A 14737-nucleotide genomic window follows, 5' to 3' on the forward strand; every position below is an offset into this window, starting at 1 on the left:
CTAACCATTGGGCATCGGTGTTGTGTGATGCCTTTCTTTCCCATATGTCTTTCCAGTATTTTTCCACCTCAGCTCTTGGTGGGTCTGACCGGTTGTTGTTCCCCTGCCATTGAGAGTACACCTTGGCTGGTTCAGTGGAGAACAGCTTGTTTATTCTCCTGGCCTCTCCTTCCTTGGTGTATCTCTTCAACCGGGTGGCCAGAAACTGTTTGGCAATTTCGAGTGCCTCTGGTATGGAGAGTGAGTTGTACTTCCTGGGCGCCCCTTTATTCACCATGTTCCCTTTCTGTAGATCAGCAAGCTGGCTAACTTCTCTCCATGCCTTGGCCTCTAATTAGCCTCTAACACTAAGCTAATAGCTGTTTCTTTGTTAGCCTTGATTGTGGGTTTCGAAGTATCCAATGGTCCCACATTCGCTGCATGTATCCCCTCTCTCTGGGATTGCTTATATAGTAGCATTCCAGCAAATCCGTATTTTCTGTCCTCGTCCATTGATGTCTTGTTCCAGTAGCCCATTTCTCATCAGTTTGCCCTGGTTCCCTAGCAACTGACGCAGACCTTGTTGACCCGGGTGACGTCTGAGCCGGTATGACTCTATCAGTTATGTTTTCACTCATTCCTGAGGTAGGCTGATATATCATGAGGGTTTTTTGCCTAAGGACCCTTACTGGATGATGTTTTGCCCCGACCGGGATTCGAACCCCGATCTCCTGCGTCATAGTCAGTGAGCGTTACCACTGTACTATCCAGCTGATATATATACATACAACCCCAATTCCAAAAAAGTTGGGACAAAGTACAAATTGTAAATAAAAATGGAATGCAATGATGTGGAAGTTTCAAAATTCCATATTTTATTCAGAATAGAACATAGATGACATATCAAATGTTTAAACTAAGAAAATGTATCATTTAAGGAGAAAAATTAGGTGATTTTAAATTTCATGACAACAACACATCTCAAAAAAGTTGGGACAAGGCCATGTTTACCACTGTGAGACATCCCCTTTTCTCTTTACAACAGTCTGTAAACGTCTGGGGACTGAGGAGACAAGTTGCTCAAGTTTAGGGATAGGAATGTTAACCCATTCTTGTCTAATGTAGGATTCTAGTTGCTCAACTGTCTTAGGTCTTTTTTGTCGTATCTTCTGTTTTATGATGTGCCAAATGTTTTCTATGGGTGAAAGATCTGGACTGCAGGCTGGCCAGTTCAGTACTCGGACCCTTCTTCTACGCAGCCATGATGCTGTAATTGATGCAGTACTGTATGTGGTTTGGCATTGTCATGTTGGAAAATGCAAGGTCTTCCCTGAAAGAGATGTCGTCAGGATGGGAGCATATGTTACTCTAGAACCTGGATATACCTTTCAGCATTGATGGTGTCTTTCCAGATGTGTAACCTGCCCATGCCACACGCACGAATGCAACCCCATACCATCAGAGATGCAGGCTTCTGAACTGAGCGCTGATAACAACTTGGGTCGTCCTTCTCCTCTTTAGTCCGAATGACACGACATCCCTGATTTCCATAAAGAAGTTCAAATTTTGATTCGTCTGACCACAGAACAGTTTTTCACTTTGCCACAGTCCATTTTAAATGAGCCTTGGCCCAGAGAAGACGTCTGCGCTTCTGGATCATATTTAGATACCGCTTCTTCTTTGAACTATAGAGTTTTAGCTGGCAACGGCGGATGGCACGGTGAATTGTGTTCACAGATAATGTTCTCTGGAAATATTCCTGAGCCCATTTTGTGATTTCCAATATAGAAGCATGCCTGTATGTGATGCAGTGCCGTCTAAGGGCCCGAAGATCATGGGCACCCAGTATGGTTTTCCGGCCTTGACCCTTACGCACAGAGATTGTTCCAGATTCTCTGAATCTTTTGATGATATTCACTGTAGATGATGATATGTTCAAACTCTTTGCAATTTAACACTGTCAAACTCCTTTCTGATATTGCTCCACTATTTGTTGGTGCAGAATTAGGGGGATTGGTGATCCTCTTCCCATCTTTACTTCTGAGAGCCACTACCATTCCAAGATGCTCTTTTTATACCCAGTCATGTTAATGACCTATTGCCAATTGACCTAATGAGTTGCAATTTGGTCCCCCAGCTGTTCCTTTTTTGTACCTTTAACTTTTCCAGCCTCTTATTGCCCCTGTCCCAACTTTTTTGAGATGTGTTGCTGTCATGAAATTTCAAATGAGCCAATATTTGGCATGAAATTTCAAAATGTCTCACTTTTGACATTTGATATGTTGTCTTTGTTCTATTGTGAATACAATATCAGTTTTTGAGATTTGTAAATTATTGCATTCCATTTTTATTTACAATTTGTACTTTGTCCCAACTTTTTTGGAATCGGGGTTATATTTATTTATTTATTCACTAGTTTCTCAGGCTGGAAAAACAAAATCATAGGTAAAGATGTGTGCAATTTTATGTGCAAAAACTTTATCCAATAAAAAGGAAAGGAGATACAGAACAATATAGAGATGAGGGGGAGGATTTGGTCAATTCAAAAATTGTGATTCTGCAATATTCATGTGAAACTGAATATGATTACTAAGCAAACACCATACAGAAAGCAAAGTCTCAGTTTGACTTTAACTGATGCTGATATTGCAAATCTATTTATGTAATCTTAATATTACATCCATCCATCATCTGTATCCGCTTATCCTGTACAGGGTCACAGGCAAGCTGACTATGAATGATCCCAGCTGACTATGGGCGAGAGGCAGGGTACATCTTGGACAAGTCACCAGGTCATCACAGGGCTAACACATAGAGACAAACAACCATTCACACCCACACCTGCGGTCAATTTAGAGCCACCAATTAGCCTAACCTGCATGTCTTTGGACTGTTGGGGAAACCAGAGCACCCAGAGGAAACCCACACAAATACAGGGAGAACATACAAACTCCGCACAGAAAGGCCCCCATCAGCCACTGGGCTCAAACCTAGGACCTTCTTGCTGTGAGGTGACAGTGCTAACCACTACACCACAGTGCCGCCCTTAATATTACAATTAATATAAATTTATCTTAATGATACAATTAATATTAATATGCCTGCCATATGACAACCTTGTGGAATGCATGTATTGGACATTTACACTATCAATGTATTCTTATTAACAGGCCCTAAGTGAATAATGTAGCCATGTTAAGGCTATTAAATAAATAAATAAATAAATAAATAACCCACTGAGATATTTTATTATGATTTATATTTTACAGTCATGATTGTTTCTATTTGTGTTTTGCTTCTAAATGTTCTGTAGATTTGATGGGAGGGGCTTGTGTGAATTACAGCTGGAATTAAAGTTTGAGTCGATTGAAAAATCAGAGGGAATTATAGCTATGTGGATGAACTTTACAATTCAGAGTAATAGGACACTATGTATATGGACACTGGTAGGGACACCATCATCATCCACTCACCGGCCACTTTAATAGGAACTTGGTCTTGATTCTAAGATTTCCTGTTGTTGGCTGACAGGAGTGGAACCCAATGTGGTCTTCTGCTGTTGCAGAATATGTTTTTTTTTTTTTTTCCCTGCTTACCATGGTTGTAAAGAGTGATTAGATGAGTTAATATATCCTTCCTGGCAGGTCAAACCAATCTTGACATTTTCCTCTGATCTCTCTTATCAACATGGTGTTTCCACCCACAACTGTCGTTCACTTATTTTTTTTTCACCATTCTGTTTAAACTGTGGAGACTGTTGTGTTTTAGTAGCAGATGATGACCACTTTTTATGGCCCTTTGCTTTGTGGCATGGTGCATTCTTATGCTGTAAATAGCGTTTAGATGTTAGGTTAAATTAGGGTAAATTGTGGCCATGAAAGGATGCACATTGTAAGCAACAATACTCAAATAAGTTGTAGCAATCAGGCAATGACTGATGTGTATTAATGGGCCCAAAATATCCCAAGAAAACATACCTCATACCACTACAAAATTTCCGCCAGCCTGGACTATTGACACAAGGCGGGTTGGATCCATGAATTCATGCTGTTGGCACCAAAATCTATGTGTCTCAGCAGAAATTGAGCTTCATCATACTAGGCTATGTTTTTTCGAGTATTCATCTGTCTAGTTTTGGTGAGCTTGTGCCCACTGCAGCCTAGGCTGATTGTTCTTGGCTGACAGAAGTGGAACTCAATATGGTCTTCTGCTGTTGTAGCCCTTCTGTCTTAAAGTTGAATGTGTTGTACGTTCTGAGATGCTTTTCTACTCACCAAAATTGTGCAGAGTGTTTATAGCAGAGCTCCTGTGCAGGCCAAAGGCCTGCGCAAGTGGAACCCCATAAGCATAGAGTGTGGATACATAAAAAAACAAACAAAAAAAAAAACATTGAGTTGTTTTCTGACGGTTTAGGTCCTGTGTGTGCCTGCCACCATATCTGTGTTAGTAATTACCAGTCATACACACCGCCTAGTGAGCAGTGTTAGTAATTACCAGTCCTAAACACCGCCTAATGGTCAGTGTTAGTAATTACCAGTCATACACACCACCTACTCTAAATTGACCATAGGTGTGAATGTGAGTGTGAATGGTTGTCTGTGTCTATGTGTCAGCCCTGTGATGACCTGGCGACTTGTCCAGGGTGTACCCCACCTTTTGCCCGTAGTCAGCTGGGATAGGCTCCAGCTTGCCTGCGACCCTGTAGAACAGGATAAAGCGGCTAGAGATAAAGAGATGAGAAGAGTTTAAGGCAAAAAAAGGGCCTTATAGTAAACATTGTACAATTATGAGGTAATGCACTTGTTAAGCCCACACTCAAGGGTTTGTCAACTTGGGAGCCAATGAGTTATATAAAAGCCCAAGCACTGGTGATGGTATCGGTTGGGATGAGAATGAGGTTGCTGCACACATGGCTTTTATTCACTCAGGTGAGAGCAAGTGATCCTTCCTGCAGCTTACTAGGCCAAGCCAATCCTCCTCAACTTAGCAAAGATGGATATATAATGATTGGTGGTATCTTTTCCTTCCACACCAAAGTGGAACAGAGAACACACTTCTTTACATCTAGGCCCTGGCAACCAAAATGCATAAGGTGAGGGTGTTGCTGGGATTCAAACCTGGTTCATTGGTGTGATAATCCAGCAAACCCCCACTAGACCACCAGGGGGATGACTCAAATGCAGAGGCGTGAGGCAGAAGTAGAAAAAGTATCAAAAGGTTTATTTATACTATATACACTATATACAGGGCAAAACAAAAAAACAAACAAACAAAAAAAAAAAAACAGTATAATCCAACACTGGGAAGACAAAGGGAAAAATAAAATATCAAAAGTTCAAAGTCCAAAAAGGAAAAGGCAAAAATGCAAAAGCTCAGAAGATCCAAAAACACAGTCACTACTAAATCTAAAAGAAAAGCAAAGTGCAAAACAAAGAACACAGTACAGAGGAAACTGGAGATAAACATAACAGCACAAAGACTCCGTGACCAGAGGAATGAACTCAGGGGGTATAAATACACAAACTAAATTGAACACAGGTGAAAATAATCAGGAGTAAACAGGCAATTAACACAGACACAAAACACAGGAACAGTGGTGGCCTCTAGAGGCCAAAACAAACATGACACGAAAAGGAAATAACAGCGGCCTCTAGAGGCCAAAACAGTCCCAGTCCTAACAGAGGGTTTATTAGGGGAATAGGAATTGGTTCAAGAGTTATCCATTTTAAGAAACCAGAAACATTTTCTTATTTATATTATTTGATTTTAGAATAAAATATAATTGTATAATATTTTAGGATATTGACAAAACTGTTCATGTGTTAGTGCTTATGGTGCTCACTGAAATGTTATCAACTTTTATTTTATCGGTTCTGTAGTTTAAGCCTCCGTGAATTTCAGAATGCACAAACAATGGTATTTGCCATTGAGGAAATCAACAACAGAACTGATGTTCTTCCTGGGGTCAAACTGGGTTATAAAATCTATGATTCATGTGGATCTCATGCAATGGCCACAAGAGCCTCATTATCCTTGGCTAATGGAAATGGAGAAATTACATCTGGAATGTCTTGTTCCAAGTCCAATACAGTTCAAGCAATCATAAGACAAACATCATCTAGCTCCACTATTGCCATTTCTGCAACTGTGGGACCTTTAAACATACCTGTGGTAAGACCTCTTCTTTTGTGTGTACTACTTAAAAAGAAAAAAACAATCTAAATGTTGAATGAGTTTTTAGTGGTGAATTATAAATATGAGCACAGCAAATTACATGTTGTTGAAATCTTTGTATTTCAGATTAGTCACTTTGCAACATGTGCATGCTTAAGTGACAGGAAGAAATACCCATCTTTCTTCAGAACAGTTCCAGGTGATTACTACCAGAGCAGAGCTTTGGCTCAGTTAGTCAGGCATTTTGGCTGGACATGGGTAGGGGCCGTATGCAGTGATAGTGACTATGGGAACAATGGCATAAATGAATTCATCATTGCAGCCAAAGAAGAGGGAATCTGTGTTGAATATTCTAAGGCATTCTACAGGACAGACCCCAGAGAAAAAATTCTGAAAGTAGTTGAGATTATCAAGGCTTCAACCTCCAAAGTTATTGTCGCTTTTGTCTCATATTCTGACCTTGGGTTTCTTCTAAAGGAAATGGCCTTACAGAACTTGACTGGGTTTCAGTGGATTGGAAGTGAGTCCTGGATTTCTGATATAAACCCAGCAATTGTTCAATGGCAGCATCTTCTGATAGGATCCATGGGTTTTGCTATCCCGAAAGCTCAAATAAATGGCCTAGGGGGATTTGTAAAAAAACTTAATCCAGGTTTTGATGTAGCTATTTACAAAGAGTTGTGGGAGACAATATTTGATTGTAAATTTCCCACACAAGACAATGTACAATTGAAACAACTGTGCAAGGGCAATGAAAGTCTCAGTCAAGTTCAAAACCATTATACAGATGTTTCTGAATTACGAATTGCAAATAATGTTTACAAGGCTGTTTATGCTGTAGCTTATGCCCTACATGAGATATATAACTGTTCAACGTTGGAGAGTGGACAACAAAGTCCTGCTGTGTGTACAAACATAACAGGGAATAAACAATGGCAGGTAAGTGTAACAATATAGTCTGATGAAAAACATGAACTTATTTTTCTTAGTGGTCATTGTCAAATGCTTTAATTAGGTTGTAAATGAGTTGAAGAAACTCCACTTCACCTCTACAACTGGAGAGGATGTATACTTTGATGAAAATGGAGACCCAGCAGCAAGGTATGAACTGCTGAACTGGCAACAAGACAAAGATGGTAAAATGGTCTTTGTTAAAGTGGGCTTCTATGATGGCTCTTTGCAAACACACCTTCAGCTGTCATTTAACAACATCAGTATAACCTGGGCCCACAACAAAGCACAGGCAAATGAAAATATCAGACTAAATTGACATAATGTGTAATAAATATTTTAGAAGAAATATACAGAATAAAAATGTTTTTCAGGTGCCAGTCTCTGTGTGTAGTCCGAGTTGTCCCCCAGGCATCAGGAAGGCTGTGCAGAAAGGAAGGCCAATCTGCTGCTTTGACTGTATATCATGTGCAGAGGGAGAAATCAGTAATATAACAGGTATAATGAATATTTGTTGCCTTCAATCATTATTTATTAGGCTAATAAATACAATAGAATTCCAAGCACCTAAATTGCTATTATTATTATTATTGCTTTTGTTGTTTTTCTTTTTTTCTTTTTCTTTTTAGATTCTATAACTTGCATCAGGTGCCCTCCTGAACTGTGGTCTAATGAAAAGAAAGATACCTGTGTCTTAAAACTGGTGGAATTCCTGTCATTTGAGGACATAATGGGGATCATTCTTGTATCATTTTCTTTGTTAGGAGTATCTTTCACCATCTGCATTGCTGTAATTTTCTTTAAACACAAGGACACACCAATTGTTCGGGCAAATAATTCTGAACTGAGCTTCTTGCTGCTGTTCTCTCTGACTCTCTGTTTCCTCTGTTCACTTACATTCATTGGTCAGCCATCTAAGTGGTCCTGTATGCTGCGCCACACAGCATTTGGGATCACCTTTGTTCTCTGCATTTCCTGTGTTCTGGGGAAAACAGTAGTGGTGTTAATGGCCTTCAGGGCGACACTTCCAGGTAGTAATATCATGAAATGGTTTGGGCCTCAACAGTGCACTTAACTCCAGCTGCCATTTTCCATTCTTTACATAGGTCACTTGATGTCATCTTATGGTTGCTGAGTGACATTCTAAGGAAATGATGATCATCCTGGCCAATGGAAAGTAGCTTTTGCCCTCTGCCACTAACTTTATTGTCCCCAATGTCTGCTGCTTGATCTTGTTCTTATGAACTGCCATTTTGAAATTTTGATGATGGAAGCAACCTGATGCTCACTGTACCCTTCTGCCAGTAAAGCCAGAATCGCACCCTTCTTTTTCTCACTCAAAACTTTTCTTTTTCTCTAATTTGGCATGATGAATAGATATTTTTGTCTTACAATTAAATTTAAGGCATTACTACTACTGCTTCTATTGCAAGAGAATAGTGATGAACACAGCAGTGTTTTTTATACTTTTCATTGTTAAATGAGATTTGGTTCAGGCGAGCACCTAATCAGGACCCCATTAAGTAAAATGAGGTGTACTTGTGTTGGAATTCCAGCAAAGACCCTGGACTGAAATTGGCTGCCATTCATAAAGATGCTTATTTAAGAAAAAATTGAAGTGGGCTCTTAATGTTTTTACACACACACACACACACACACACACACACACACACACACACACACACGTGTGTGTGTGTGTGTGTGTGTGTGTGTGTGTGTGTCTTGCAAAAGTATTCATGCCCCTTAGTGTGTTTGTCCTATTTTGTCACATTGGAAGCTGGAATTAAAATGGATCTTTGGGTGGTTAGCATCATTTGATTTACACAACATGCCTCCAACTTTAAAGGTGAAAATTGTTGTTTTATTGTGACACAAACAATAATTAAGTTGAAAAAAAAAACAGAACAGAAATCTGGAGTGTGCATAGGTATTCACCCCCAAAAAAAATAATTTGTAGAGCCACCTTTTGCTGCAATTACAGCAGCAAGTCTCTTGGGGTATGTCTCTATTATCTTAACACCTGTAGCCACTGGGATTTTTGCCCATTCCTTAAGGCAACACTTCTCCAACTCTTTCAATTCAGATGGATTGCGTTGGTGTACAGCAATCTTCAAGTTATGCCACAGATTCTCAATTAGGCCATTCCAAGACATTTAAATGTTTCCCTTTAAACCACTCCAGCATAGCTTTATCAGTATGTTTAGGGTCATTGTCCTGCTGGAATGTGAACCTTTGTCCCAGTCTCAAACCTCTGGCTGACTCAAACAGGTTTTCCTCCAGAATTGCCTAGTAATTAGTGCCATCCATCTTTCCTTCAGTCCTGACCAGCTGTCCTGTCTCTGCAGATGTAAATTATCCCCACAGCATGATGTTGCCACCACCATGATTCACTGTAGGAATGGTGTTCTCAGGGTATTGGGTTTGTGCCACACATGGCATTTCCTATGATGGTCAAAAAGATCAATTTTAGTCCCATTTGACCAGAGAATTTTCTTCCATGTTTTTGGGGAGTCTGCCATATGCTGTTGGGCAAACTCCAAATGTGTTTTCTTAAGCAATGGCTTTTTTTTCTGGCCACTCTTCCATACAGCCCTGCTCTGTGGAGTGCACGGCTTGAGTGGTCCTATGGACAGATACTCCCATCTCTGCTGTGGATCTTTGCAGCTCCTTCAGTGTTATCTTTGGTGTCTTTGATGCATCTCTGATTAATGCCTTCCTTGCCCAGTCTGTGAATTTTTATGGGCAGCCTATAGGTTTGTAGTGGTGCCATATTCTTTCTATTTTGCTATAATGAATTAATGGTCCTCCCTGGGATATTCAAAGTTTGGGATATGTTTTATCACCCAATCCTGATCTATACTTCTTCACAAGTTTGTCTCTGACATGTTTGGAGTGCTCCTTGGCTTTCATGTTGCTTGCTTAGTAGTGTTGCAGAGTCAGGATCCTTCCAGAATTGGTTGATTTATACAGACATCATGTGACAGATCATGTGACACTTTGCACACAGGTGGATCTTAATCAACTAATTATGTGACCTCTGAAGTGAATTGGCTTGACCAGCTCTTACAGTATTTAGAGGTTTCATACAAAAGGGGGAGAATACCTATGCACACTCCAGATTTCTGTTTTTCATCTTAATTATTGTTTGTGTCACAGTAAAACAACAATTTTCACCTTTTGAGCTGTAGGCATGTTGTGTAAATCAAATGGTGCAAACCCTCCAAAAATGCATTTTAATTCCATCTTTTAATGCAACAAAACAGGACAAACACCGGGGGGGGGGGGGGTGAATATTTTTTTTCAAGCCACTGTAATTAATTCAAGATTAAGACATAACAAAATATATAATCTTTTTTTAATTTTTTTAGTGCATATGCATAATTAGGTCTATAACATGATACAGACATGTTTCTCAAGAAAATGACCATTAGGCATAAGGCAAGTTATTATTACCGTATTTCTTATATTTTGTATTGCAATGAAAAACATGTTTCTTCTTGTAAGTAGTGCAAAATAATGAGGTAATGCACTTCTTATGGCTACACACAAGGGACAGGTTAATTTTGTGAGTCAAAGGATTCTATAAAAGCCTAAACTGTGGTCATGGCATTTAGAGTGGGATGAGAATGAGGTTTCTGCATACATGGCTATTATTCACTCAGGTGAGAGCAACTGATCCACACTGCAGCTTGTTAGGCCTGCTCAATTCTCCTCAACTCAGCAAAGATGGTGATGTACTGATTGGTGGTGTCTTTTCCTTGCATGTAAAATGGGACCAGACCACACATGTTTTTACATCTGGGCCCTGGCAACCAAAATGCAGAAGGTGAGGGGTCATTTGGGGAATTTGAATTTGGGGAGTGGACTTATAACATTGGTTTAAGATCTTGTCAATTTAATAAGATCAGGAATATTTTCTTAAATTGTTTGAATTATAACATTTACAAACCTGTTACTTTATTGGTGATTGTGGAGTTCACTAAAAAGACATGTGGTTTTGTTTCTGTTGTCCTGTAGTCTAAGCCTTCGTGAATTTCAAAATGCACAAACAATGCTATTTGCCATTGAAGAAATCAACAACAGAACTGATATACTTCCTGGAGTCAAACTGGGTTATAAAATCTATGATGCCTGTGAATCAATTGAAATAACTACAAGAGCCTCGTTATCCTTAGTTAATGGAAATGGGAAAAATACATCTGTAATGTCTTGCTCCATACCTGATACAGTTCAAGCAATCATAGGACAAGCATCATCCAGCCCCACTATTGCCATTGCTGCTACTGTGGGACCTTTGAAAATACCTGTGGTAAGACTACATCATTTTTGTGTAAAAATATTTTAATATGAGTAAAAACATTCATACTTTTCATGGTGAACTATGAACATACCTGATATTTAAAGATAAGTACAAAGTTAACTAGGTTATTGAAATCTGTGTATTACAGGTCAGTCACTTGGCAACATGTGCCTGCCTAAGTGACAGGAAGAAATACCCATCTTTCTTCAGAACTGTTCCCAGTGATTACTACCAGAGCAGAGCTTTGGCTAAGTTGGTCAGGCATTTTGGCTGGACATGGGTAGGGGCTGTATGTAGTGATAATGACTATGGGAACAATGGCATAAATGAATTCATCGTTGCAGCCAAAGAAGTGGGAATCTGTGTTGAGTATTCCATACCATTCTTTCGGACGGACCCCAGAGAAAAAATTCTGAAATTAGTTGAGATTATCAAGGCTTCAACCTCCAAAGCTATTGTAACTTTTGTCTCATATTCTGACCTTGGGGTTCTTCTAAAGGAAATGGCTTTACAGAACTTGACTGGGTTTCAGTGGATTGGAAGTGAGTCCTGGATTTCTAACCCAGCCATTGTGCAATGGCAGCATCTTCTGATAGGATCCATGGGTTTTGCTATCCCAAAAGCTCAAATCAATGGCCTTGGGGAATTTCTGACTAAATTAAATCCAGTTTCTGATGCAGCTATTTACAAAGAGTTATGGGAGACAATATTTGAATGTAAGCTTCCTACACAGGAAAATGTTGAGATTAAACAATTGTGCAAAGGCAATGAAAGTCTCAGTCAAGTTCAAAATATGTATACAGATGTTTCAGAATTACGAATCGCAAATAATGTTTACAAGGCTGTTTATGCTGTGGCTTATGCCCTACATAAGATATATAGCTGTTCAAAGACAGAGAGTGGACATGAAGGTTCTTTAGAATGTGCAAACATCACAGATAACAAACCATGGCAGGTAAGTATAACAGGATAGCCTGGTGAAAAAAAAAATGCTTATATTTGTCACTGAAGAGTTTACAATGCTTGATTTAGGTAGTCAGTGAGTTGAAGAAACTCCATTTCACCTCTACAACTGGAGAGGATGTATACTTTGATGAAAATGGAGACCCAGCAGCAAGATATGAACTGCTAAATTGGCAACAAGGTAAAGATGGTCAAATTGTGTTTGTTAAAGTGGGCTTCTACGATGGCTCTTTGCAAACACACCTTCAGCTGTCATTTAACAACATCAGTATAACCTGGGCCCAAAACAAAGCAGAGGTAAATGAGAATATTGATGTGAAGGGATGACATGTACAATAAAGGTATTAGAAAAAGATCAATAATTATGTACAATAAAAATGTTTTTCAGGTGCCAGTCTCTGTATGTAGTCCAAGTTGTCCCCTGGGCACCCGGAAGGCTGTGCAGAAAGGAAGGCCAATCTGCTGTTTTGACTGTATACCTTGTGCAGATGGAGAAATCAGTAATATAACAGGTATAATGGGTAGTGGATAATTTCAGTAATGCACAAAAGACACAGAAATATTTCAAAGTTTCATTAAGTGAATAAATACAATACAACTGCAGTGACCTGAATTCATATTTGTTTTCTCTTCCTTTAGATTCTATAACGTGCATCACGTGCCCACCTGAACTGTGGTCTAATGACAAAAAAGACAGATGTGTCTTAAAGCTGATTGAATTCTTGTCATTTCAGGAAATAATGGGAATCATTCTTGTATTGTTCTCTTTATTAGGAGTATCTTTCACCATCTGCATTGCTGTAATTTTCTTTATACACAAGGAAACACCAATTGTTAGAGCAAATAATTCTGAACTGAGTTTCTTGCTGCTATTCTCACTCACTCTGTGTTTCCTCTGTTCACTTACATTCATTGGTCAGCCTTCTACATGGTCCTGTATGTTGCGCCACACAGCATTTGGGACCACATTTGTCCTCTGCATTTCCTGTGTTCTGGGGAAAACAGTAGTGGTGTTAATGGCCTTCAGGGCTACACTTCCTGGGAGTAATGTAATGAAATGGTTTGGGCCTCTACAGCAGAGACTCAGTGTACTTGTCTTCACTCTTGTACAGGTCATTATTTGTGTACTGTGGTTAACAATATCCCCTCCCTTTCCATACAAAAATATGAAATACTACAAGGAAAAGATCATATTAGAATGTAATGTAGGCTCAGCTATAGGGTTCTGGGCTGTGCTAGGTTATATAGGGCTCCTGGCTGTTTTGTGTTTTATTTTTGCTTTTCTGGCCCGGAAACTGCCTGACAATTTCAATGAAGCCAAATTCATCACATTCAGCATCCTCATATTCTGTGCAGTTTGGATCACCTTTATTCCTGTTTATGTCAGCTCTCCTGGAAAATTCACTGTAGCTGTAGAGATATTTGCCATTTTAACATCAAGTTTTGGGTTACTGATCTGCATATTTGTTCCAAAGTGTTATATAATCATATTGAAACCAGATAAGAATACAAAGAAGCAAATGATGGGGAAGGCACCTACTAAGTGATTTAGCTGTCAGGATATTTGTGATCAATATGCTTTGTTTAAATTTTGTATCATATTTTAAAGGAATATCCTAGCTTCAGCCAAAACATTTAAAATTCATTAGCATAAAGAAATACAGTTGAGATCAGAAATTTACAAACACTGATCATGGACATGAATTTCATGGTAATATTGGACCTTCATTGATTTCTTTGCACTGGTCTTTTTCTGGTGAAGAATGATTGTACAACATTAAAAAAATAATAATAATTTGGTGCATGTTTTCATTCATCTTGGGTTTTCTGAACTCAACACAGGGTCAAAATTATACATTCAGGGTAAAAAAAATATCCATAAAGCACACCTAATATTTGGTTCAATGTCCTTTAGCCAATTTCACCTTTTCCAGATGCTTCTGATAGCCATCAACATGCTTCTGGCAGAATTCTGGTGGGTATTTGATGAACTTTCTATGCAGAATTAGTCAATTTCAATTACATTTGTTGATTTCCTGGCACAGACTCAACTCTGAAGCACAGTCTACATCTTTTTGATAGGGTTGACGTCAGGAATTTGCAAAGGCCAGTCCATAAGCTTAATATTTGCCTGCTTTATCCATTTCACAAACAGATTTTATGTGTTTGGGTCACTGTCCAGTTGGAACAACCAATTGTGTCCAAGTTTCAATTGTCCAGCTGATGGTTTGAGGTTATGCAGAAGAATTCTTAGGTAGTCCTCCTTCATCATTCAATCTACTTTGTTTAACGATACTTGACACTGTTCTTGGGGTTGAATGCTTTACCTTTACTCCTCCAAAACATACCTCTGGTCACTGTGGCCAAACA

The 14737-nt window shown here is 39.1% G+C and overlaps 2 protein-coding genes across 2 annotated transcripts; both read left to right on the plus strand.

The window, feature by feature from the left end:
- The first annotated feature begins 5892 nt into the window (after positions 1-5892).
- On the plus strand, positions 5893-8179 carry LOC132888402 (extracellular calcium-sensing receptor-like). Its single transcript, XM_060924453.1, has 5 exons — positions 5893-6150; positions 6280-7092; positions 7169-7396; positions 7479-7602; positions 7734-8179. The coding sequence occupies exons 1-5, from the start codon at positions 5893-5895 to the stop codon at positions 8177-8179; spliced, it is 1869 nt and encodes a 622-aa protein (XP_060780436.1).
- A 3129-nt stretch (positions 8180-11308) lies between these two features.
- Positions 11309-13914, plus strand: LOC132888403 (extracellular calcium-sensing receptor-like). The gene is made up of 6 exons (XM_060924454.1): positions 11309-11413; positions 11553-11773; positions 11807-12359; positions 12437-12664; positions 12756-12879; positions 13007-13914. Exons 1-6 carry the CDS (start codon positions 11309-11311, stop codon positions 13912-13914), a joined length of 2139 nt encoding a protein of 712 aa, XP_060780437.1.
- The last annotated feature ends 823 nt before the right edge of the window (positions 13915-14737 follow it).

Source organism: Neoarius graeffei, chromosome 6 (genome assembly GCF_027579695.1).
Source record: "Neoarius graeffei isolate fNeoGra1 chromosome 6, fNeoGra1.pri, whole genome shotgun sequence".
NCBI classification, from domain to species: Eukaryota; Metazoa; Chordata; class Actinopteri; order Siluriformes; family Ariidae; genus Neoarius; species Neoarius graeffei.